At 46.5% G+C, this 25,659-nt stretch overlaps 1 protein-coding gene and 1 non-coding gene across 2 annotated transcripts in view; both read right to left on the bottom strand.

Moving 5' to 3' along the window:
- Positions 1-24,570, bottom strand: part of LBR (lamin B receptor) — a 31,874-nt gene extending 7,304 nt beyond the window's left edge. The window contains exons 1-10 of the mRNA XM_055147433.1: positions 24,460-24,570; positions 19,251-19,430; positions 16,971-17,213; positions 13,181-13,264; positions 12,764-12,959; positions 9,374-9,570; positions 7,869-7,923; positions 4,351-4,542; positions 2,728-2,831; positions 1,558-1,683 (exon numbers count right to left, since the gene is read on the bottom strand). Of these exons, the coding sequence (XP_055003408.1) occupies positions 1,558-1,683; positions 2,728-2,831; positions 4,351-4,542; positions 7,869-7,923; positions 9,374-9,570; positions 12,764-12,959; positions 13,181-13,264; positions 16,971-17,213; positions 19,251-19,415 (1,362 nt within the window). The 5' untranslated portion in view covers positions 19,416-19,430; positions 24,460-24,570. The remainder of the gene's footprint in view (positions 1-1,557; positions 1,684-2,727; positions 2,832-4,350; positions 4,543-7,868; positions 7,924-9,373; positions 9,571-12,763; positions 12,960-13,180; positions 13,265-16,970; positions 17,214-19,250; positions 19,431-24,459) is intronic.
- LOC129399015 (small nucleolar RNA SNORA15) lies at positions 19,594-19,732 on the bottom strand. The gene has a single exon (XR_008626863.1). It is a non-coding gene; the product is annotated as a small nucleolar RNA SNORA15 (small nucleolar RNA).
- Positions 24,571-25,659: the final 1,089 nt, after the last annotated feature.

Raw genomic sequence — 25,659 nt, 5'->3', positions numbered from 1 at the left:
CTTCTCTGGACTACCTCCTTTCACCACTCCTCAGCCCTTTTAAGAGCTTCTTTTTTTTTTTTGCTTTTTGGGTCACACCTGGCAATGCACAGGGGTCACTCCTGACGGTGCTCAGGGGACCATATGGGATGCTGGGAATCGAATCCGGGTCAGCCATGTGCAAGGTAAACACCCCACCCACTGTGCTATAGCTTCTTAAAGCTACCGGTTGGTGGTCTAGAGCCAAGATGTTCGGGGCCCTCTTTGGCCTTGCCTCCCAGCCCCTAGCACGGCTGGCACAAAGTAAAGGGTGCACAAGGACACCTCTGAGGGTCTGAAGACTATCAGTACCACCGGACTGCGATCTGGCTTTTCACATATGGATGTGAACTATTCCACGCTGTACAGTAATGCTGAGTAACGCAGTGAGCCTCCAGAGTGAATCAACCCTCAATGAGCGGCCTTCTCTTACAGGTTTGGCTGACTGAAGTCAACTGCCAGATCAACTCTCTGTGGCCAGGGTCCTGCAGGCCAGACTGGATGAAGAGACCACACTGAAGGTCAGAACTCAGAATGGGGGCTGGAGAGAGCACCCAGGACTGAGTACCTGCAGTGCACAGAGGGAGGTGCCCTGGTTTGATCCCCAGCACCACAGGCTACACTGAGCACCTCAAAGTAACAAAACCAACCTCAGAAGGCCCAGCCTGACAGTATCCCTCAGCTGCCTCCAACTTCCGAATGGACCAGACACAGAACACCTGGCGAATGTATACCTGTTGAAGAATCAATGCTCCATGGGCCAGAGAGAGAGCACGGGGGTGCAAGGCACTTGCTGTGCATGCGGCAGAACTCAGGTCAATCTCCCGCACCACCTGTGGTCTCAGAGAACTGCCAGAGGCCATGCCCCCACACACACCCAAGCCCCCCAAATCAATGTTCTAGTATTAATACCTCCCAAGTGGTGCTTTTTTTTTTTTGACAAGGCAGAAAGCAGACAGGCTGGCACACATATTCTGCGTGCAGAAGCCCCCAGCTTCAATCCCAGGCATCCTATCAGCCCATGCACTGAGTCCGAGGGCCCCAAGTACCACCAGAACAGAAAAATGGATGCCATGAACTCTTGGGGGCCTTTCAGCCCCACACTCAAGTCAAGAATGCCCATTATCACGTACTTGGCTCCGAATTTTCTGGACCAAAACAGGATAAAAGTAATCAAGGAGTAAATAAGCAAGCAGATGCAGCGACCACCTCCTGGACCCTGGGCAGGGGCCGTGCACCCTCGCCTAAGGAAGAGGCATGACAGCACGAGCAGGTGGACACTCCTGGGGCCTCCGAACAGGCTAGAAGGGCTCACAGGCAGTTCACGTTTGGGGGAGGTTTCCTTCGGGTTATTTTGTTTTTCTCCCCTGGGCAGTGCTCAGGGCTTATCTGTTTCCACACTCAGGGATCACTCCTGGTGGTGCTGGGGGACCATGTGGAATGCCAAGGATCAAACCCAGGTCAGCCTCATGCAAGGAAAAAGCCCAAGCCATGGTACTATCGCTTCAGCTACAGGACTGGACTTTTAAAACTAATTACCTCATTCCAGAGAGCATCCACCACGTAAAGGAGCTGGAAACTATTCACCAGAATCATCGCTACCGATGGAGTCTCTCGATTATGTACCTTCATCTCAGCCATTAGCAACACCAAGTTAATTACCACCTGAAATCAAAGGAGTAAACATGTCTCAGTGTCTCCCCAGAGAGACGGTGTCCTCCAGCTGAGAAAGCCACAGACGGTACCTGTCAGCGATGGGACCCATCTGCAGAGTGAACCCCTGCAAGATGCATGAGAACAACATGGCATTTCTGGAGCATGCGTGGCCAAAATGCCCCACATACCCCCAGTTCTGAGGAACCACGGGCCTAACCCGAACTGAGGGGCCCTCTCACAGTAGAACTGAGCAGTGATCTGTAAAGCATCAAGACCAGAAAGGCAAGAGGAAAGGAAAGAACTACTGGGGCCCACAGGCGGCAAGGCAAAGCAATGGCTAATGCACCGTGGGTCAACAGAAACAGAAAAAGGCCCTGGGTGGGAAAACTAGGGAAGGGAAAAAGGTCTAAGCATTTCACTCAGCAACCCTGAAACCATGCTGATCTGTTGTCCCTGCTTAGTCACTCTGGTTATGCAAAATCAGAACTGTGAGAGGAGAATTTGGGCTCTCAGAGGGTCTATTTTGGTGACCCTCCCACTTCCCTAAACTCAGGCCAGACCTCCCACCTTTTTAGTAAGAAGGAAAGTTTGGTTTGGTTTGGTTTTTTCCCTAGAAGAATTCATCTACAGTGTAGCCAAACTGATTTGGACTTTCCAGAAGTTTACTCTGCTTCCTAGCTGGAAAGCAGAAAGCACCCCCACTGCCCCCAAAGGCCCCCCGAGGTTCCTAGCCCACCACTGCTCCAGCAGCAACCCCCACCCAGCAGGCGGAGCGTGGTGAAATCACCCACTTTGGGAAACACTGGTCTACACTATAATTTTCCTTACAAAAACACAAACAGATGTAATCAAAATGAACTCAAATTTTCAGAGGTTTCCTTAAACCTTTGGAATCTGTTTACAGTAAGGAAATGTTTTAAGTACAAAGATTTAGGGTAAGCTATCATTATTCTTAAAAACCTCCCCCAGCTTACTTAAAATTCCGTATATTTCTGTCTCTGTGAGACTAATTTGTACTACTAAGCTGAAGTTTTAAATGAAAAGAAGACATACCCATCCGATCAATCCAGGGCGTAATTCACAAAAGTATTTGAGATCAAAGGAGCCAATCCGAGGATTTAATTCCCGGCCAATGAAGAAATCGTAAATAGCATTTCCTGAGAAAGAAAAAGAGTTTAACCAAGCAGGACTCTAAACTTAATTTGGGGGCTTTAAAACTGTACTGCGGGATTACAGAGATCATAAAGTACCTGCCCTGCACGCACCAAACCCAGGCTCAATCTCCAGCATCGCATCTGGTCCCCACAGTCTATCCGGAGTGATGCCTGCGCTCAGGGCCAGGAGGAAGCCCTGAGCACTGTGGGTGTGGCCCCCACACCCCCCCCTTTTTTTTTCCTAATAAAACATCACTATTGCCTAAGATCCAGGGCTCACTATGCAACTGCCTTTAGGAGACTGACAAAGAATCCCTGAGGGAAGGGGGTGGGCTGGGAGCGAGGACACCGAGTAAGAACTAAGACACGGCTGTGGGCCGGCTCCATGGGGTGCCAGTCCTGGGGCCAAGTCACTGGGTTTTACAGAACTAGAGGTTTTGGAAGATAACCTCAATTTTTTTTTGAATATGCACCTTAAGTTGGTTTGTTTTAATATTTAAATACTTTAGGTTAGAATCAATTAATCTGCAACCTTGTTTGCATTTGTGTGTGTGTGCATGTGTGTGTTTGTGTGTACATTTAAAGAATGTTCACTACTCGGTCAAAAGATAAGTGCCGGGCCAAGGAGACAACTCAAAGGGCTAAAGCATGTTTTCCCTGGGGGAGGGAGGTGTAGTACTAATAATAGTAGTAGCCATGTACTGCAATATGACTATACATCTTAATTAGCTTTAATTAATGATACTTTAAGGAAAATTCTTGAAATGCTTACTTATCATCAAGTTAACATAAAAGGAAAAATCAGAAAAGCATGAGGAAGGAAAAATCAAATTAGTATCTTCTCCCTTCCCTCTCGGAGAGCCCGGCAAGCTACCGAGAGTATCCCGCCCAACAGCAGAGCCTGGCAAGCTCCCCATGCCGTATTGGATATGCCAAAAACAGTAACAAGTCTCACATTGGAGACCTTACTGGTGCCCGCTCAAGCAAATCGATGAACAACGGGACAACAGTACTACAGTGCTATCTTCTTCCTTTAATTCCATTTTTTTTTTTTTGGTGGGGGGGTCACTAATGTTCCTGGTGATCTCTGGGCCAGCAATCAGGATAAGGAAGGGCTTGGAGGTGCTGCAGTGCCAGGGATGAAACCAAGTTATGCTGCAAGCAGGGCAAGTGCTTTTACTACTCTATTATCTCTCAAGCCTCTTTCCATGCACATTTTTGGTTATTGTTTTTTGGGGCCATACCCGGCTGTGTTTACTCCTGGCTCGGACTCAGGGGTCACTGCTGGAGGTGCTCAGAGAACCATATGCAGTGCCAGGCTTGAACCCAGGTCAGCCCTGTCCGCCATACTATCTCTCCAGCCCCTCGATGCCTTCTTAAAATTTTTTTCGTCTTTTTATTTCTGCTTGCTTCTCTTCTTCATCTTTCAGAAACTGAATCTAGAAACAAAGCCGTCTTTGCCAGTCTAGACAGCAATTGCGAGAGGCTGTGGGGTCGTGGACAGAAGCTCTCCAAGGCTCACCAGAGCTGTTAAGCGAAAGTTTGTCCCTCGGTGCCTTCAGGGCCCGAATGTAGAGATAAAAACTCAAGACCACAGAAAAGGCCGTGGCTGCCAGTGCAAACTGCTGGAAATGATCGTACACATAATCAAACTTGATGCCCCCAAAGAGGGAGGCACCAACCGCGGCAGCCGTCAGGAGAAAAGCGTAGAATCCTTGGGGAAAAAGAACAAAAAAAAATAATGTTAACCTGGCGCTGACATGAGAATCACAAGACTACAATATAACGTCCTGCAGCAGAAGCAGGAGCAGGGCACCTGCCCTGTAGGCGACCAACCCAGGTTCGATCCCCAGCACCCCACTGGGTACCCTGAGCCCCTGCAGGAGTGATCTCTGAGCTCGGAGTCAGGAGGAAGCCCTGAGCACTGCTGGGTATGGCCCAAAACCCAAAATAATGTCATGCCTTTTTTTTTAAAGTCTTAATTTCATCTGTAAATCAAATATATACATATATGTGGGGGGCCGAGATAGCTCACAACTTTTCAAATATTCTAGTATGTTTATGTTATTATTTTTCATTGTTAGCAGTCATGATCTGCTTTCAATGGAGAGAAAGATGAAAAGAAATGCATAGAAATTTACTCTAAAAAACGCTGAATCTCAAAACTCATACGATCCAAACCCTCTGGCCCAAAGGCAAGTGACACTGCAGCGCTCAGGACTTCCTCTTGGCTCTGTGCTCAGGGATCACTCCTTGTAGAGTTCGGGGGACTGTAAGAGTCGTCGAGGATCAAACCTGGGTCAGCCACACGGAGACAAGAGACCTACCCTAGGTCTATCTCTCCAGCCTCCCAAATGGGAGAGTATTAACTCTCCAAAAAGGCGCTCCTGCTCCAAGCTAGATTAGCTAACCAACACAGTGGACTGTATTTGTTTTTTTTTTTTTATTGGGGGGGAGCATGGGAGGATGGGAGGCAGGAGAGGCACACCCTGGGGTGCTCAGAGGCTATGCCTGGCTCTGTGTTCAGGAGTGAGTCCTGGCTATGTGCAGAAAACCATGTGCTATATATACCAGAGATCGAACCAGGTCAGCGGCGTGCAGGGCAAACGCCTTTCTCCCTGTACAATCTCTCCGGCCCTATCTTTTTCTTTTGGCAGTTTTGCTTTTAGAAGCTGAGTGCCTGCGAGAGTTGTGTTCTCAGTCCAAATAGATCTGGAAAATCAGACAAACATGGAAAAGCAGTCAGTTATATTAAGAATTCTAAAATCAAAATTTTGCTTTTTCCCTTTTTTTTAGACTTTATCCTAAGAGCTCTTGGTTTTTGTGTCTGGGGCTAAAACATTCCTTTCTGCGGATCAAACCAGGATAGGACGCATGCAAGGCAAGCAAGCGCTTTAACTCCTGGCCCCAAAACAAAAATTTTTCCTTAAGTAAAATGGTCATCTCTTATTTGTTTTGGTTGTTTGGGTTTGGCTTTGGTGCCACACCTGGTGATGCTCAACGCTTACTCCTGGCTCTACTCTCAGTGATCACTCCTGACAGACTCAGGGGATCATATGGGGTGCTAGGGATCGAACCCAGGTCAGCAGCATAGAAGGCAACGTACTATTTAAATCCACTTCCCCCCCCCCCCCCATTTATAAGACTTACTCCAGAGAGAAGCCTCAGAAGTTTGGTGGTTTGTTGGTTTTTTTTAGCTCTTTTAAGCCTACCTCGTTTATATGGATCCCTGTGCCGCATGGTCCCCTAGACATCACTGGGTACAGCCCTGGACATCACTGGGTACAGCCCTGGAGGGCTGGAGCATTCCAGGTAATCCCCAGATCTGGGACCACGAGCTCAACAGGCTGAGAATCAATGGGAAGGATCCCAGGATTTCCTGAACAACTCTTGGGCAGCCCTCCAGTTATTACAAATATTAAAGAAAAAATATAAAGCAGCTTCTTCTTGCTCTTTAGCTTCTATGGATTAAAAATAATTGTTCAAAATGTTTTAGCAATCTCCTGAGATTATATTGGCCAAATCCCACAAAGAGAAATGTCATAATACTAAAACCTGAGTAACTAACCAGATGAGGAAACTGGTTTTGTTCCTTCTTTCCTTTAGTGTGGGGTGAGGTGGGCCAAACCGGGCGGTGCCCAGGGATCACAACTGGCTCTGTGCTCAGGAGTCACTCCTGGCAGTGCTAAAAGGGACCATACGTGGTACTGGGGAACAAACCAGCGGTTGCTGATGCACTTAAATGCCTTATTCTGTACTTTCTATCTCTCAAGAAATTGTTTTTCAAAGGATCCAGCACTAAGTGTGTCTCAAAAAATAAATTAGAGGGGGCCAGAGAAATAGGACAGCGGCAAGGGTGCTTTCCTTGCATGTGGCTAACCCAGATTCAATCCCCAGCATCTCCTATGCCCCCCTGAGCACCGCCAAGAGTAATTCCTGAGTTCAGGCCAGGAGTAACCCCTGAGCATAGCCAGGTGTGACCCCAAAACTAAAAAAGTAAGAAAATAAGAAACAACTAATAAAACAAAAGTTGAAAATTAAAATATATAATGTAATAAAACAAAAGATCATTTAACAATAACTAAACTGTAAGTAAATTTTTTAAAGTCAGGTTAATTGCGAATTATCAAAATCTTCACCAGGCTAAGAACTAACCCTTTTAACATGCACGCCGCCGCACTGGGGTTACCCATATCGAGGGGCTCAGTGAGATCCCAAATCAGAGCTCTCCTATTAATGACACCTCCTACCTGCCAGTTTCCTGGAATCAAGGGCACTAATAATCACAGAACCAAGTTCCAGCCATGAAGCTAAATTCTGTAGGCAGACAGACACCAATGGCCAAGCCAATGGTGACGTCAGAACAGACTTGGGGAGAGAGGTAAAGCAGGGGAGAAGGGACCCTAGGATCAGACATTTAGAGGGGAAATATTCCATGTGAAAGCACTAAGGACAGATCCAAGACATATGCAAGAGACAGTGCGGTGGCCAGTGGTGATACTGAGTGGGGACCGGGCAAGCAGCTGAGCACAGGAGTGCGGGTCACTCCGGTACATAGAGCCTTTCTGACTGAGACCACAGCAATGACTGGCTGGCAACACACAGACATTATTCCAGTTGGTAAAAAATGCTACCAAGAAAATAAAATTGAGTAACAGAGATGAGAGGCTATTTTATTGCATACAAAGGTTGGCTGAATCTAAATATACAAACACTACCTGTCCTTCACACAGAGGACGACTTTATTTGCTATTACTGAGCTATTATCAGTTTCAAATAGATTTACAAGTACAAAATTCAAAAACCAGGGGCCAGAGCAATAGTACAGCAGCTAAGGCATTTGCCGTGCACTCAGCCAGCCCGCATTCAATCCCCAGCATCCAACATGGTCCTCAGTGCACCTCCAGACGTAACTCCTGAGTGCAGAGCCAGGAGTAACCCCTGAGCATCTCAACAGGTGTGGTCCCAAAACAAAGCAAAGCAACAACAAAAACTGAAAAACCTAAACTATTTCAATTAGTCTTAAAAAAAAAAAATCACCATTTAATCTATATTTGAGTCTTCTTCCATCACATAGAGGTATTCCTTCTGCAACCTTTAAAGAAAAAAAAAAAGCTTTAAAGTCTAATACTTATACTATCATACATGTCTTCAAATATGACTTAAATTTCAACATGCCCAGGGGAAATCATCTGATAACAAAAAAGTTTAACCAATAGTAATTTTCAAAATATCATAATGGCATGCATGCCCTCCAATGATGCAATTCCACCTTCAGAATTTATCTTAAATATAAATCTAGTAGTAACTTCTCAATATGCTAAGACCACTGCAACAGCCACTACCCTCCCACATGCCACAAGACAAACTGCTTTCAAGAAACTTCTATACCTAATCAATATCTAATTTCAAAAATGTCCTGTAACTTTTCACTACTCAAAAAATAATGTAAATGTCTGACATGTGTGAGACCTCTTTCACTGGACTCACCCACTTACCAATCTGCTCTGGTACATGAGAAATGTAATACCTCTTTGAGATCACATGATTGGTTAGCAAAACCCCACACACTAATTTTAAATGACCCTCATCTAGTAAAGGTATGTAACAAAGATTATGTGGGTTTTACTCTATGACTATAGAATTTCTGTCACTGTCATCCCGTTGCTTATTGATTTGCTCGAGCGGGCACCAGTAACGTCTCCACTGTGAGACCTGTTGTTACTGTTTTTGGCATATCAAATACGCCATGGGTAGCTTGCCAGGCCCTCCGAGAAAGGGGAGGAATCGAACATGGGTCTGCCGCTTGCAAGTCAAGCACCCTACCCTCTGTGCTATCACTCCAGCCCATAAAATTTCTAACCATTAAATTTGCTTTCCTTAATGAATATCATCAAATTTAAAGCAGTCTAATAATTATGCTAACTTAGACTTTTATTTTTACTGTAGCATTTCCCTGTAAAAATGCCTGATTATCACAAAAATCCTGCTAAAGTAATCATGTTACAGTGAGATTCGTAAGTATTTGAGTCGATAGCTCGACCCTCCTATCACAGCATTAGCTAATAAATTGAATCTGTACTTTTACCAACAGTCCGTAAACTTGCAAAGTCCAAATAAAAAGGTCATTAAATGAATACTTAGGCAATCTCTTGTTCCTTTAAATACCTCTAAGTAAAGTTTAGTACTGACAGATAATTTTAAATTCTCAACCTCAAATGACATATAGTAAGGGAAATTTTTCTTCCTTAACATCTCTCGTTAGTTGGGCTTTTGTGCAAAACAGCTTATACTCTTTTCAACTTGATTTGTCTGGGAAGTTACACAAGAACCCTCAATTAGATTTCAAACTTCTGCTTCATAAGCCAGCAAATATTTCAAGATACAAGAGTATGGTCTTAAAAAACTAAGAAAGCTTGGTAGTTATAATTGAAGATAAATTTTGACCTTAAAACAATAGTGAAATTTTTTACATGTAGATAGGAGAAAGAGGAAGAAAAACAAAAAAATCTCACCACACTATGCCCTACTGAAAAGAAACTTACCTTCCCTATCGGCAGTATGTAGAACAGAGCCTGGAGGAAAAACCAGAGAAGGTAGATCCCAAACACTCTGGTCTCCCATAAATCAGTCAGAGCCGGCAGTGGAGGAGGGAAATTCAGAAGACTGGGATCCTTCTGCTGGCCCATGAACAGGAGCAGGAAAGGGAAGACAGGCAGCGCGAGCATGAGGAAAAGTACACCTGCAACAAGCATGCATATTTAAGGCGTGACCAGCCGTCCATCCCTCCCACCCCTCACTCCACCCCTAGGCCCCCACCAACCATTTGTGTTTTATTAAGGTCAGAACCCGCCTGGTGTTTGAAATTAATTTCTCTTTGTTTTTTGTTTGTTTGTTTGTTTTGGGGGTCACACCCCCTGAGGCTCAGGGGTTACTCCTGGCTCTGCACTCAGGAATTACTCCTGGCAGTGCTTGGGGGACCATATGGGATGCCGGAGATTGACCCAAGGTCGGCTGCATGCAAGGCAAGCACCTTATCTGCTACTATATCACTCCAGCCCCAAAATCAGTTTCTAGGCCCTGAAATCAGTTTCTAATGTACAATAAAAAACTCCTAATCTAAGAACCAGAGCAACAGTACAGCACGTAGGGCACTTCTCTTGCACATGGCTGCTGGCCAGGTTGGATCTCTAGCATCCCATGGTCCCCCAAGAACCACCAAGAGATATCCCTGAGAGCAGAACCAGGAATAGGCCAAAACCAAAAGGAGAAAAAGAAAAATCTCATCTCTGTTCAGAAGACTCCTATGTTCATTGTAGCACTAGCCACAATAGTCAAACTTTAGAAACAATCCATGTGTGCAAGAATAAATGACTGGATAAAGAAACCAAAAAGGGGAGCAGCACGTGACAGAGATGCCGTCACACCCCACGTCAGGCTGTCTCATTCAGTGCACAGAGGAAGGGGGCGGGTGAGTCCTTCCGCCTGTCGCATCTGAGCCCCGGAAGCCAAAAACCTCCAGAACACAAACACTGCCATGCCTACATGCTCACAGCCCATCTCCAAAGGCTCAGACGAGCCTCATTCATGAGAACGAATCAGCTGAAAAATTCAGAAATGTGAGTTTTGTGACTGAAATCTCCAGGCTCTCACTGAGTCGGGAATGGGTGACCGGGAAGCAAATCTCCCTGTGTTTCCCTGAGCCTGGCGGTGACACCCAAGAACTACCTCTGGCACCATATAAGCTCATTAACGGCCATGATCCAGAGACTCACAAATACATCTCGGAAGAGAGTAACACACTGCAGAGATGCCCCCACACTCCAAAGTCACCATCCAGTTAAAAATTTAACTCTGGGGCTGGAGTGATAGCACAGTGGATAGGGCGTTTGCCTTGCATGCGGCCAACCTGGGTTCGATTCCCAGCATCCCATATGGTCCCCTGAGCACCACCGGAAGTGATTCCTAATTGCAGAGCCAGGAGTAACCCCTGAGCATCGCCGGGTGTGACACCAAAAAAATAAAAATAAAAAAATAACTCTAACCGTATCACCCTATTTAAAATTTTAGAATTCCTGGAGTGAATTCTAAAATTTTACAAATGCAGCCGTGCAACATCTCATACTCTGCCCCACTGATGTAGCAAGAATAGCATACCACATTTGATGGGGTGTAATGTAAAAGGCAGCCTATTTTGATAATATATTGAATATATATATTTCAAAAACAAAAGCCTCCTAATCTCTACCTGTAAGTCCAATAGGCAAGCAATCATAGGCTTTAAAAGTAGTAGAGAGAGGAAGGGGGGGTGCCAGAGATAGAACAGGGGTTAAAATGGTTGCCTGTCGTGTTCCAACTGATCATGGTTCTAATCCCCAGCACCACATATGAAACATCAACAAACTGAAGACTAAAACATCCAGAATTACCAGACTCACCTTAAAATTTTTTTAAAAAACTTTTTATAGGGGCGATAGTACAGTGAGTGGGTAGGGCGTTTGCCTTGCACGCGGCCGACCTGGTTTGATCCCCGGCATCCCATATGGTTCCCGAAGCACTGCCAGAAGTTATTCCTGAGTGCAGTCAGGAGTAACCCCGGAGCATCGATGGGTTACTGGGTTACAAAAAAAAACAAAAAACAAAAAACAAAACTTCTTCTAAGCCCTCATTTCTCTTGTCATGTTTTTGCTATCATTGTTCTTGTTTTGAGTTTTTATTGTTGGGGAGCCAGGGGCTAACCACTGGCTCTGTGCTCAGGAAACACTCCTAGCAGTGCTCAGAGGACCATCTGCAGTGCTGGAGATCAAAACGGGATCAGCCATGTACAAGACAAATGCTGTACTATCTCTCCGGCCCATTATACCCCTCATGTCCTAACAAAATTAGTGTCGCACCCATGCAACATGTGCCTAGATTTTAAGTGACACTGGACACCATCTTTCACCAGATTAGCTCCCATGAAGTATAAAAAAACTTACAAAGCAATTAAGACATGCAGGAATTTCATCCATCGGCAAAAAGTATTTTCTTTAACAAGCTCATAAACTTGCCAGTTCCACCCACTCAGGGACTCCAAGCCTTTATTTACTGTGAACACTTTAACTTTAGCTCTTTGCCACCGCCCCCTGGACCTGCCTGGCGGGTCAGGTAGACACTACGGCCCAGCTCACACCGGCAGCTTTCCACTGCAGCTGCCCCAGGACTGACCATCAACAGAGTTCCCTGACCATTCACCATCTTCCCTGCACAGACTCTCACACAACACGTTCTCTTACCGCTTCTTCACACTGTATGTTCAAGTCCTATTAGTAAAGTTTCAAATACAACCACGGGGGCTGGAGCAATAGTACAGTGGGAAGGCCGTTTGTTCTGCACACAGGCGACCTGGGTTAAGGGTTCGATATATGGTATCCTATATGGTCCCCCCAAACACTGCCAAGAGCAATTCCTGAGTGTTGAGTAACCCCTGAGTGTGTGGAGTAGCCCCTGAGCATCGCAAGGTGTGGTCCAAAAAAAAAAAAGGAACAAACAAAACAAATAATCAAATACAACAATATTATAATCCTTCCTAGCCTGCAATAATTTTCAAAACTTAGTACAGTGGGTAGGGCACTTGTTTTGCGCAGAGCCAACCTGTTTGATCTCCAGCACTCCATAGGGTCCCCTGAGCACCACCAGGAGTGATTCCTGAACACAGAGCCAGGAGTAAGCCCTCAACACAGCTGGGTGTGGCCGAAAAATTAAAATTTAAGAAAAAAAAAAGTGCTCCCCCTTTAGGCCTTTGGACCTGTGGCTCATGGGAAGGCTCTCCTCCAGGGCCCGTCCCATGGCCAGACCCCTCAGTTCCTGCTTCAGTTTGTTCAGAGAAAGGCTCTTCCTGCCCACCGGACAGCAAACTAGCACTTCCCCTTCCGAAGCCCAGTGCCGCTGCCTACCCGGGACTCCTCCAAACTCCAAGTCTTTCGTCTGTGCCACTGTTGGCGCTTCAAAGGTTCTCAGTGATGTTGGTCCTTTCATAACCCTTTTCTCTTCCTTAAAATCGATGTCTTGTAATTTGACCTCTTCTCTTCTCGGGCGCAAGCTGTACTGTGTGGCGATGTAGCTACTATCTTGTGACAAATGAAATTTTTCCTAATGAAAAGATAAACGGTGTCAAATGCATGAAATGGATGATCATCTTTAATGCAACCACATTAACTCCACATCTTGATATGGCAAGGCATAAATTCACTGAGTAACGTTCAGTTCTCACTTAGGAACAATTTTAGAAGAGACTATGGAAATACTCAGGTTGCTTCAGTGTGCCGCTTCAGAGAAAGTCCCCTTAACAGGATATCGTGACACTTACGCACCTCTGTGTTTTTGTAAGGCAAGTCATTCTTCTCCACGTGCTCAGACTCCCCATTATACCTGTGGATGCTATTTCCAAATGGCTTCTAAATTAAAGAATATAAAACATTTTAACCATGAGACTCTTGACTGATGAAAGAAAGAACCCGATGGTAAAAACTTACTATTATAGGAAAAAAAAAAACAAAAAACTTACTATTACATTAACCAAGTGGTAAAACAAGCTATAGGTTTTCACAGCTTTAATTCATCTGACTTTTGTTTATTTTTAAATACAATTGGTATAAAATTGGCTATCCTTTTCCAAACATCCAAAGATTAAATCTACAACAATACAAATTTCTGCCTACAATTTCTTATCTTTTAAATGTAATTAGACTGAGTGTAACAATTTTATTATTCAGTGACATGTACTCAACGATATTTGCTTAGGGAGATAAAGTATAAAACTGATAAATTTGTTCATTAACTGGGTCTTTTAAGAGGGGGCACAGGGAAAACCAGGGGTGACAGTACAGCAGGTAGGATCATTTGCCTTACACATCCGACCCAGCACCATATATAGTCCCCTGAGCACCACTGGGAGTGATCCTTGAGTGCAGAGCCAGGATTAAGCCCTGAGCATCTCCAGATGTGGCCAAAAAAAAAATGAAATTTTTATTAAATTAAAAAGGGGGAATAACTGACTGGCCCCAAAACAGCCAGTAATGGGAAACTATTAAATAGAAAATACTTATAGAACTTTATTACTAACCAACAAACTGCTTATTTTCTGATTCTCATGCTACCTGATTTTATTTAACCTTAACTACTCTCTTCTCTAATCCTTTTCTCGACTTAGTCTCTTGAATGAGCTTTCTCTTCATGTACTTTTTCACCAGACTGAAAAGAAGGATGCAATTTGGATTGCAAAAGACTTTTCCACACGGCATGGATAACATCTGTCACTTTGTCACTGGCATATTAAAAATACTAATAAACTCGGGGCTGGAGCAACAGCACAGCGGGTAGGGCGTTTGCTTGCACGCAGACCCAGGTTCAATTCCCAGCATCCCATATGGTCCCCCGAGCACCGCCAAGAGTAATTCCTGAGTGCATAAGCGAGGAGTAAACCCTGTGCAACGCAGGGTGTGACACCCCCTCCCAATAAAAAAGAGAAAAAAATACTAATAAACAAAAGTAAAACAGGTGAAAAGTGCCAGTCTGTCTTTTCAGAGGCCAGTTTAGAAAGGACCGCTTTAATACAGCGTCCAGCCCTGTCATACCAAGGTCTAGCTGAGCAGTAATAACACTCAACACATACCTAAAATGCCTAAACGCCAATGAGCCACTAAGGCAGCAAATGGACCCACTCAGTTCTCAAATGTCCAATATATTATCTATAGTAGCCACAAGTGAAACCCTATAAACATCTGGTCAGCCAACCTGAAACTGTGCTGAGTGCAAATGAACAGACACTCAGGAGTGGATGCAGAGACGATTGCAAAAGACCACAACCAGGCGCCAACAAGCACAGGGCTGACTTGACAGCCAACGCTCCCTGCAGCTTAAGTCTGATCTTTCTTAGGCAACACCTCAGCCCAAACGCCAGGCGGGGACACAGGGAGCCTGAGGCTTCCAGGGGAGCAGCAGAGTCAGGCTCTGGCTCGCGGACACCAGGAGGGCCATAAGAAGGTTACACTATAAAAATATGATGGTTGCTAAAGGCTAAAAATAAAAATGGGACAGAAAGCACTGTGCATCTGTTTCCTAAGTCACCTGACCAGTAAGGAGAGCCACTAATCCACGGGTAAAAATTTACACTCACTAATTATCAAAACGCAAGTGAAAACGGTGAGTAAAAGAGTAAATACAGAGGCCAGAGAGGTAGTACAGAGGGCGGGGGCTTGCCTTGCATACAGCTGACCCAGGTTTGACCTCAGCACCCCTCTTGCTATGGCCCCCAAGCTCCGACAAAATGACTCCTGAATGCAGAGCCAGGAGTAAGTCCCGAGCAGAGCCAGTGAGGCCAAAAAGAGAAAGAGATAGTACTGTGGACAGGGTACTTGTCTTGCAAGTAGCCAACACGGGTTCAATCCCCAGCACCACACAGGGTCTCCTAAACAATACCAGGAGTTGGACATGGGGCATAGAGCCAGGAGTAAGCCCTGAACATACCTGGGTATGACCCAAAAAAAATGCACAACAAAAAATGTCAACAAATAAACTTTTCATTTTTATAAATTTATTTATTTATTCATTTGCTTTTTGGGTCACACCTGGAGATGCACAGGGGTTACTCCTGGCTCTGCACTCAGGAATTACTCCTGGCAGTGCTCAGGGTACCATATGGAATGCTGGAAATCGAACCTGGGTTGGCCGCGTGCAAGGCAAACGCTCTACCCGCTATGCTATCGCTCCAGCCCCAAATAAACTTTTTAAACCCAATAAACTTTTAAAATCTAACTACAAAACAGTACGATTACTATAGTTTTTTAAGATCATTAAAGTTTAGGGGTCAGTCGGGTGGCCGCACGTTTGTGTGGCTGCTCTACTGCTGATCAACCATGAACCAGAGGCCAGCTAGACTACTTTTGGTACCAGCAGCTGCTTGTAGAAATGTCTCTAGACTGTGAAGTAAGCCATAGCCCCATGCTGCCCCAGGAAGGGAAATGATACAATTTCTAACATAAATCTCCCTGGACTTAGTTACTAAAATACAGAAATCCGAAACCGCGCAGCCGCTATGGTGTCCACGTGACTTCATATCTCTTCATTCTCAGCAATGGAAAACTAATTATCAAATGCTTCCTTCTCAGCAGGGCTATTTTTTGGGGGGAAACTCCAACAACAATAGTGAGTTTTGTGTTGAAATATGGAATGTAATCAAGGTAAAGAGAAAGTGAAGTGAAAATTATCAGCTACGAAGGTGGGGGTGGGAAGGTGGGGGGTGAGAGGTATACTGGGGTTGTTGGTGGTGGAATATGCGCACTGGTGAAGGGATGAGTGTTCGAGCACTGTATAACTGAGACATAAGCCTAAAAGCTTTGTAACTTTCCACATGGTGATTCAATAAAATAAATAAATTTAAAAAAAAAAATAGGGGTCAGAGAAAGAGTGCAGCACGGAGGCAGGGTGCTTGATTCGCATGGGCCACCCTGTGTTCCATTCCTAGCCCCCTTTGTGTAGCCCCAAGCGTTGCCAGGGATGATCCTGAGAACAGAGCCAGGACTAAGCCCTGAGCACTGCCAGGTGTGGCCTATAAACCAAACTAATAATAAGTGAATATAATTTCTAAAATTACCTTATTCTATTTTACTAAAAAAAAATACATTTAATACAAAATACTCATTGTGTGGGGTCCTTACAGATTCTACAGGCCCTAACTTCCCACCTTGCACTCCAAAAGTCATGCTAGTCTAGTGATGATGCTTGAAATAACAGGGAATACAGTCCCAACTAATTTTTTACTACCTTTGTCTTAGGCTACACGTGAGCTCTTAAGATACCATCACACCTTCCTCAAGTCAGTCTATAATTTATGTCCATTTTAAATTTAAACACTGCCTTTTTCTAAAACCTCAATATTAAGTAACATTTTAATAACTTAATTTTAAAACATTCTTTTTCACTGACAGTTAAAGCATCACACTTTCTATCCCTCCAAATATTTGTTTTTTAATTTAATCTTCCAAAGTGAGATTTGATCCTTCACTTACATTTTAATATAACTACAAGTAATCTGAGTTAAAACATAAACAAACGGGAAGACAAAAGAACTGAATAGTGATAAATAAAGAAGGGCCACAGTACCAATACCAGGGGAGTCAATTTCACTTCCAATACTTCTTTCCTCATTTTCTTAATATCGGGAATGGTAGCCTGGCTGGAAGCCGACGCTGACCGACGGGAATTCCTGGGTGGCCGGCCAGCGGATCGGCCAGGGGATCGGCCAGGGGACCGGGACCGGGACCGTGACCTTGACCGACTCCCTCGGCGTCTGGAAGGAGAACTGGAAGTGGAGCCACTTTTCCTTTGCCTAAAAGAAGTCAGAGGCTGGGAGGGAAGAAGGAAAATTTGAGCTATAATTTCACCATTAACATTAAATCTGAGAAAGGACCACAAATAACACCGACCAAAAAAAGAGGGAACAACTGGTACCATTAAGGGCAACAACCCTTGCCATTAACTTGGAAACAATCCCAGAAAACGGTGGGCTTTGAAAGACCAGCACAAAGGGCCAGAGAGAGAGCACAGTGGGTAGGGCACATGCCTTGTATGCAGTCAACCAGGGTTTGCTCCCCGCATCCCATGCGGTCCCGACTGCACAGGAATAATCCCCGAATACCAGTGGGCTTTCCCCTACCCACAAAAAAACAGAAAGAAAAGAAAAAAAGACAAGAAAGTGTATATACACTAATATTACACCAGTAACATTAATTCTGAGGTAAGATAAAAGAAATTAGCAGTTAAGGGGAAAAATTTTACTCTGAACAAAACCTTTGGGCAGATCCTGAAAATAATCACTCATTTGGATTACTTAGCGGATGGTTTCACTCTATCCTCATGAAATCCAAACCAATCATCCCAGTCTGTCCAGAGATCTGGAATACACACCACTTCCCAGGTCAAAATCTTAGCACCACCTCCACCCTGGTTTGGGGTTTTTTCCCCCCTAAAGGGGCCATATCAAGAGCAGGGCGTGAGGGGGGGGATGAGTGAAGAGTGGGGGGGAACAACCAATGACAGGCTTGCTCTGAAGTACCCAGCAGTGTCAAGGGTGCCCAACTCAGGGACTCACACATGATAGGCATGTGCTCTACCACTGCGTGCCAGGTACCCAGCCCCTTCTCACCATTTTTTGTGTAGCCCACCTAATGAGCCACAAAGAGCTCTAATTTTTAAAATCGTTTCAAACAATATCCCAACAAGCAAAAACTTATGCCACATGAGAAGTTCCTGAAATTCAAGCTCCTAAGCTCAGCTCTACTGGAACATATCCGGGTCCGTTCCCTGCCATTATTATCGAGAGCTTCGCTCCCACTGCACAGAAGTCACAAGGCCCTCGAGCCGCAAACAGGTACTGTCTATGCACTGAGTCAATGACCTGGCCAGTCTCTCCCCCAGAGCACTGAAACTGTCGGCCAGAAACTAGGGGTCACGTTAATGACCTGCTAACTCTGACAAAGAAATATTAGGCCTATGGAACCAGAGTGTGAAAAATTAAGGCCTCCTGGAACCAGAGCAATAGTACAGCAGGTAGGACGCTTGCTCGCACACTGCAGACCCAGGTTTGATCCCAGCACCCCAAGGTCCCCCAAGTCTGCAGTGATTCCTGAACACCGAGGCGGGAATAAGCCCTAAGCACTGCCAGGTATGAGCCAAAACCCAAAGTAAATAAATTAATAAATGTAAGGCCTTCATTTTTTCCCCAACTGTTTCCTAATTCATTTTCATATTTTACAAAAGCATTTGCCTACCACAGATCAGATTCTTTGAAACCTAGGCCCCTATTACCTGTGACAAGTCTAATTCATGTCACAGTCAATTAAAATCTCCAATGTTCAGGATGAAGCTTAGAGCCCTCCAGTTTAGGCTGCTGGTATCCCTTTGCTGGCCCTCGCCCCTCCTCCACCCCCCCTGCACGCCCCCCCCACACACACCTGTCCACCCTTCTAGCACTGGCTATGTCCCGGAGCCATGCCATTGGTATGCTGCCCTCTTGTGGAAGCCGCTGGCTCCATCACCAGCTTGAACTTCCTCTAAAGCAATGCCCTTTGAGGCCAGTGCCCATCCCTAACTTCAGTGTACCCCAACACCACTCTGGTCAAACTTCCACAGATTAAAAATATACTCAACAAGGGAGATGACAGAGGCAAGCATCGTCTTTCCCCAGTAAACTGTGAGCTTCTTGGAGACAAGGCACTGCCTCATTCATACATTCCCGGAACCAATAACAGTGTCTGATTCATAGTAGCTGGTGCATGACCTTTGCCTCCAAACCGCCAGAACTGATTGGGGGAAGCCAAAAACCAAACTCAACAGTTCCTTCCCGCTTAGTTTTGTGGCCTGATGAAGCGAAGAGCCACTTACCTTGATATCATTCTCCTTCAGTTCCAGTTCGGTTCCATCTTTGTACTTCACGGTATAGAGCTGGGAGCTGGCGTCGTGGCTCAGAATTTCTACTTCATAATAAAGCGAACTCCCAGGCCAGCGGCCTCGCACCAGCTCGCCATCGGCAAATTTTCTACTTGGCATCTTCAAAATCTTAGTCTGGATAGTTTCAAAGGGGGGAAAAGTGAAATCAATGCATACATACTGACATTTGTCTTTTTTTTCAGGGGCTGAACATTAAAATACACCTTTCTAACTTTGTACTGTGAAGGCCTAGTAAAAAGTGTATTCAGCTCTTTCTCTTTTCTATTTTTTCTCACTTATTCGTAGCTACTTTGATAACAATATGCCATGAAAAAGCTGCATACTATCAAAAGCCATTTCAAAGAAGAACTTTATTTTTGCACGGTGTCTGGCTGTGTAAAATATTGGTAAAAAAAGAACACAGTATTCAGCCATGCTTGCTTTTATTTTCTTACCATGAGAAAAGTGAAGCTTGAAGATGTTAACTGCTTTGTCCAAAGACATGAAAACAGAAGGCATGAAATGACAGGATAACACATAGTTCTTTGATTACGTATCTCATTTAGAATCACATTCCAGGGGATGATTTAGCCACTATCCAGGAGAGTAAGGATTAATTATAAACATATAAAGGCACCAATGGGTCTACACTGGGCAAATGCTACACCCACGACAACCTGTTTGTTTCAAGCTAACCAATGAGGCACATCTCACAATTCTGATTTGTTAATTTGCATACACTTTACAGAGGCTCTAAAAATAATTTTAGACAAATTTTCAACAAAATTTTTAACAAAATACAAAGTTTAAAAACAATATCAAACAATCTGGAGAAATCAACACTGCATCAGTACCATTTTTGTAGCCCACCAATGGAGGGAGAAATCAGACCTATGATGAACAGCAAACAGTTCATTCATTCATCAAGTTCTTTCAGGCCTGACAGCTAAGGGCCCCAGTGCAGAGCAAGCTGACTGCCAGCCACATGCCTGGGACGGCACACACCTGGGCATCATCCTAGCTAGACTCTCTCCAGCTAAAGCAGACCTCAGTTACAACATACTTTTCCACTGAACTAAAACATGACCCAGTCTTGTATTAAAAAAAAAAAAAACACTCAGAAGCCACAACAATTTGTCAGAACTGCCATTCTCATGATAAGCCCTGTGGGCCATTCTTTTTCCTACCTCACCTTATTGCTAGGGGTTCCCAACTCTGTGGCAGGAATAATATTCCTCCCTCCAACTGACCTATGGATTTGACGTTCCATCTCCCACCTCCACCACCAACGCACTAGCTGGGGCTAATCCGAGAAGCCGCCAACAGCTCCGCAGGAAAGTTCCCTCCCTAAGAACCAACTAAAGCAACTCCAGACACCCCTCACCAGACTCTGGGTCAGAAGCTGACTCAACAACCAAAACAGTCCATTCTACAACAAAAACAATTCCCAGGGGGCAAGAGTGATAGTACAGTTAGTAGGGCATCTGCCTTTCAAGTGGCAGACCCAGGTTCGATTCCTGACATCCCATATGGTCCCCCTCAAACACTGCCAGGATAACTACTGAGCGCAGGGCAGGAGTAACCCCTGAGCATCACCAAGTGTGACTCCAAAACAAAAAAGAAAAACATCTCAGACCACTTAAATATGACAGGGAGTTAAGAAAGGGAAAATGGGGCCAGAGAGATGGGACAGCAGATAATGCATGCAGCCGACCTGGGTTTGATCCCCAGCATCCCATATGGTCCTAAGCACTGCCAGAAGTAATTTCTGAGTTTAGAGCCAGGAGTAACCCCTGAGCATCACCAGGTGTGACCCATAAATTAGCAAAAAAGAAAGACCCATAAAGCAAAAAAGCAAGGAAAGAAAAGAAAGAAAGAGAGAAAGAAAGAAAGAAAGAAAGAAAGAAAGAAAGAAAGAAAGAAAGAAAGAAAGAAAGAAAGAAAGAAAGAAAGAAAGAAAGAAAGAAAGAAAGAGGAACGTTTCATTGTGGAGAAAGTCTCTCCAAAGCACCCCATTTCTTCCCATAATGGCCTGAGAAAAGCACTTAACTACAAGCTTCTCTAGCTTGGCTAGTGACTAGGTCTGCAGATGAAAGAAGATACAACTACTTATCTAGTGATTAAAGGTTCAGCCCATTTTACAGAAAGAAACAAGCCTCTGTATCCAAACCCCTCCCCAGATAGTATCTCTGGGGTAATAAAGGCCTAGAGGAGAGGGGAGAGAATCCAGAAGCTCTGAGGCTGAAGTCACACCTGGTTGAAGAGCCACCTCTGAGGAGGAACAGAGGGGGCTGGGGGATGGGCAGTGGACGGGACACCTCAGAATCTGTACAGGAGCACAGAAAAGGAAGGTGACAACAGCAAAACTCTGCCCATTTCAACACTTGGCTCAGAGCCTACAAGAAAGAGGAAGGAAACAGCCCACTTTCTTCTAGTGCCTCCCCACCTCATCCTCAGCCCCACCCCCCCCACCCCTAACACACACACACACACACACACACACACACACACACACACACACACACACACAGAGACAAACTGCAGTCAACCAATGCCAGGTGACAGCAAGTGTCTTTCTTCATCTTTCTACATGAAGATATCAAATTTCAAGCCACTCCTTACAAAAACAACACCTTTTGAAACACAGACACTCATAATTTAAGTGCAACCTAGATTTTTTGGGGGGCATAGTCTTTTTTTTGGGGGGGGGGTATACCCAGCAGTGCTCAAGAAAGGCAAGCACCCTATCCACTGTACTATCTGTCCAGTCCCTATGTTTTTTTTTCTGTGGGGCTATGACCAATTTCTTTTTTTTTTCTTTTTGGGTCACACCCGGCGATGCACAGGGGTTACTCCTGGCTCTGCACCCAGGAATCACCTCTGGCGGTGCTCAGGGGACCAAATGGGATGCTGGGAATCGAACCCGGGTCGGCTTCGAGCAAGGCAAACGCCCTCCCCGCTGTGCTATCGCTCCAGCCCCTATGACCAATTTCTGTACCCTTCTGCTGCACCTATTACACAGCATGTGTGCAACGCTGGAGAGAGACCAAAGCAATGGAGCTTTCTCCTTCACCAATTAAAAATGTGGAGCTCTGCAAAGTAAGTTATCTGGAAGACTGCAATTTTCTATGCTTAAAAGTTTTAAGACAATTTAAGACAAGAATTAGGATTTTAAAAAAAATATATATATATATACATATATATGGGATTGGGTTAGTGATCGTTGTACACTGAGAAAAAGCACTCTCCTCGGGAGCCTACGAACTAGACAAATGTTCCACATGACTAAACTAGAAGCAATTATGTGCACCCCCATTTTTGCACAAGATCTGAACACAACTGTCCAGGTAATTCACTGTAATCACACCCTAATATGTCTTGCAGGTCCCGGGCTATGGTAAAGCAGGTAGGGGCTTGTCTAGCACATGGCCAACCCCCTGGCATCCCATGTGGTCCCCTAAACCTTGCCACCAGTGATCCCTGAGCTAAGAGCCTGAGCATCACCAGGTGTGGGCAAAAAGACAAATACACGTATATAGTCATGTATCCAGTGCCCCCCACACACATATTTTTTAAAAAAAAATCTTGCATGAGTGAATTAGCCAGGATAAAACACCAAAGATTCGTGATATTTTTGTTTGTCATGCATGGATTCACCTAATGAAGTTGATTGGAATCCCTTAGAAGGGAAATTTTAGCCAGGTGCGTTATAAAGACAAATTCTGCTTATGGAACACAAGGTCTTCCTTGCCCATAAGCAGTGGAAACCCGGGCGCTCCCAGGCTTTTCTCGATTAAGTCATATGTTTGCTAACATCAGTGTCAAATGGTACCCGGAATCCTGGCACGTGTATATTACTGTTTAGCAAGAGGCCAGAAGGCGCTTCTCTGTCTCTGGTCACCTTTCCTTCACTTGTCTGGAGGCCGCAGGGAAGGGGAGCGCCTCTGATTTTTTGACAGTGTCCCATCAACACCTGAGTCCAAAAGGCAAACAGGAACTCGCCGCAGGATGCAGCGGCAGCACCACCATCCTGGACGTTTCCCCTCAGCCGTGTGAATCCCCGACGGCAGCGATCACTCTCCTGCAACTCACTGTCCCCCGCTCCTCCCTACACCGCCCTCCGAAACTGCTGTCCTGCCAGAAGGAGCCTCTCCTCCTGCTGCGCCCTAGACCCCATCGGCTCCTTCGACAGTTGCTACAAAGTGCGATGGCCCAGTCACTGGTGTTTATTGGCCAGGTCCCTCGGGCTGACCCCGGGAGTGTGGTTCGGGGGGCTGCGGGCGGCCCACGAGGCCGGTGGGCAGCACACGTGCCCGAGGCTGGACCGCTGAGACCCAGGCGCGCCGTCCCGGGAGTCCTAGACGCCCGCGCCGGCCCGTGCAATCGTCTGGGTGAGGCGCCTCCAACAGGGTCTTCGGCAATCGAACGCAGCACAAAATGCACCCCTGAGCCAGCTGCCAGCTGGACGACGTCTTCAAGGCTCAGTCAAGGCCATGACGGAGGGGGAGTGGGTGGAAAGCAGGCTGAAGGTCTAGCAGATCCCGCCAATCTGCCCAACTCATTTTTCCAGCGTGCATTTAAAAAAAAAAAACACCGGGCGACGAAATTGAAAGACTTGCACGCCGGCAGCCCAGCAGTCCGCCCTCCAGAGTCACCAAACCCGAAACCGCCCGAGCCGGCGACCACCTGCGCCCCTTGGGAGTCGTAGTTTTGCAAGCCCACTTCCCCATCCGCCGGCTGGCAGCCGCAGGCTCGCCGCCCGCGGGGCAGAGCCCGCCAAGCCCCCCACTTTTATCTGTCCTAAGAGACGCTCGGGGCCGGCCTGGGAGGGCCGCTGCAGCAGGGCGGGGACAAAGGGGCCGCCGCGGGTCACCCCCACCCCACCCCCCGCACCCCTCTACCAAGCCGGCCCCCCGCCGCATCATTTCGCACCGACGCAGCCCGTCCAAAATGGAGGGAAACGTCGGCGATTTAAAAGCGGCGGCTCCATTTCCGCAGCAGCACCCGGAGCGCGCCGGAGCCTCCGCACGCCGCGGCCCCGAGCGAGCCCCAGCGAGGACGGCGAGGCCGCCGCCGCAGGCCGGCTGCCCGGGGCCGCCCCCAGCCCACCGCCCCGGCCTCCCCCCTCCGCCGCCGGGAGCGGGTCGCGGGTGGGGGCGCTCACCTGCGTCGAGCTCCGGCGCGAACAAACAGCTCCGGGACAGTCGCCGAGCAGCAACCCGGCGGCGGTTCCGCGCGCGCGACGCCGCCCCGCCGCGCTCCTGCGCCCCGCGCTCCCGCGGCCCGGGCGCGCGCCTCCCAGGCCCCGCCTCCGCCCGCGCCTCCCCCTCGCGGGGCGTCCCCGGGCTCCCATTGGCTCCTCGACCTTTTGAATCGTCCTCGGAGCGGGCGATTGGCCGAGCGCCGCGGAGCATCCGCCCCGCGGAGCTGGCGAGGCTTCGGAGCCCCCGCGGCGGAGCGGAGCGGCAAGCTTGGCGCGTTCTGCAAGCTTGGAGGTCTCTGCCTGACCCGTGCGTTATCGCAATCACCCAGGCGCCCCCGCCACCCGCGGATCCCGCCAGCTTTCCGCCCTACTCTCTTGGCACTCATCGCTGCAGCCCGCCATCCTGAGTTTGGGGTGCGAGGTGGCGTGGCGAATGAGATAATAAAAAGCTACAAAGTAAATAATAAGCTCACTTGGTGATAACTGAAGACCAACTCGCCCGGACTAAGGGTGCTTCTTGCTTAAGAACATTGCAGTGCTCTCCTTAACGGCGTCCTCCGGGCAGAGGCCATCAGGGAATTCTTTGTCTTGACCAGGGTTGTGCTTGGGTAGAACCAGACCTGGACCACAGCTTGGGAACAGTGGGAAGGAGGGAGGGACGAAAGTGTCCAAGGGTTCCCTACAACCACTGCTGTGAGGAGGGAGATTACTACTAAGGCGGACGTTTCACCAAGAAATAGAAGGAAAGGATCAACAATACACAGGTCACAGAATGGAAATTCTGTTCATTGCTCACTGAGATGCCACTTTAATCGCGTCCCTCAAGTTTGGCCTCAATGGACCTCCAAAATGCTGAATCTTTGCATTGCTAACTCTGAATCTCTTAAGAACCCAAAGTTCTTTTTCCTCCAAGTTATCATCACTGGCTTCCTTCCTTTGAGGTTGAGAGTTTAAAGCAGTCCACTGAAAGTTCCCTATTCTCCGTGTGGTTTTAATCAAAGTATTACTTAACACTCTTACTAGGCAAGTTTAAGTGTCTTACTATATTGAAAGTACTATCCATTTATAATACATAGCCTAGCTTCAGGTATAAGATTTCTCACCTCAGAATTGTAACTGCAGAACACCCAGGTTTACAATATAAAAACAAAACACTTGGGC

The sequence above is a fragment of the Sorex araneus genome, chromosome 9, assembly GCF_027595985.1.
Source record: "Sorex araneus isolate mSorAra2 chromosome 9, mSorAra2.pri, whole genome shotgun sequence".
Taxonomy (NCBI): Eukaryota; Metazoa; Chordata; class Mammalia; order Eulipotyphla; family Soricidae; genus Sorex; species Sorex araneus.
The sequence above is the reverse complement of the archived record's forward strand: the minus strand, read 5'-3'. Positions and strand labels throughout refer to the sequence as shown.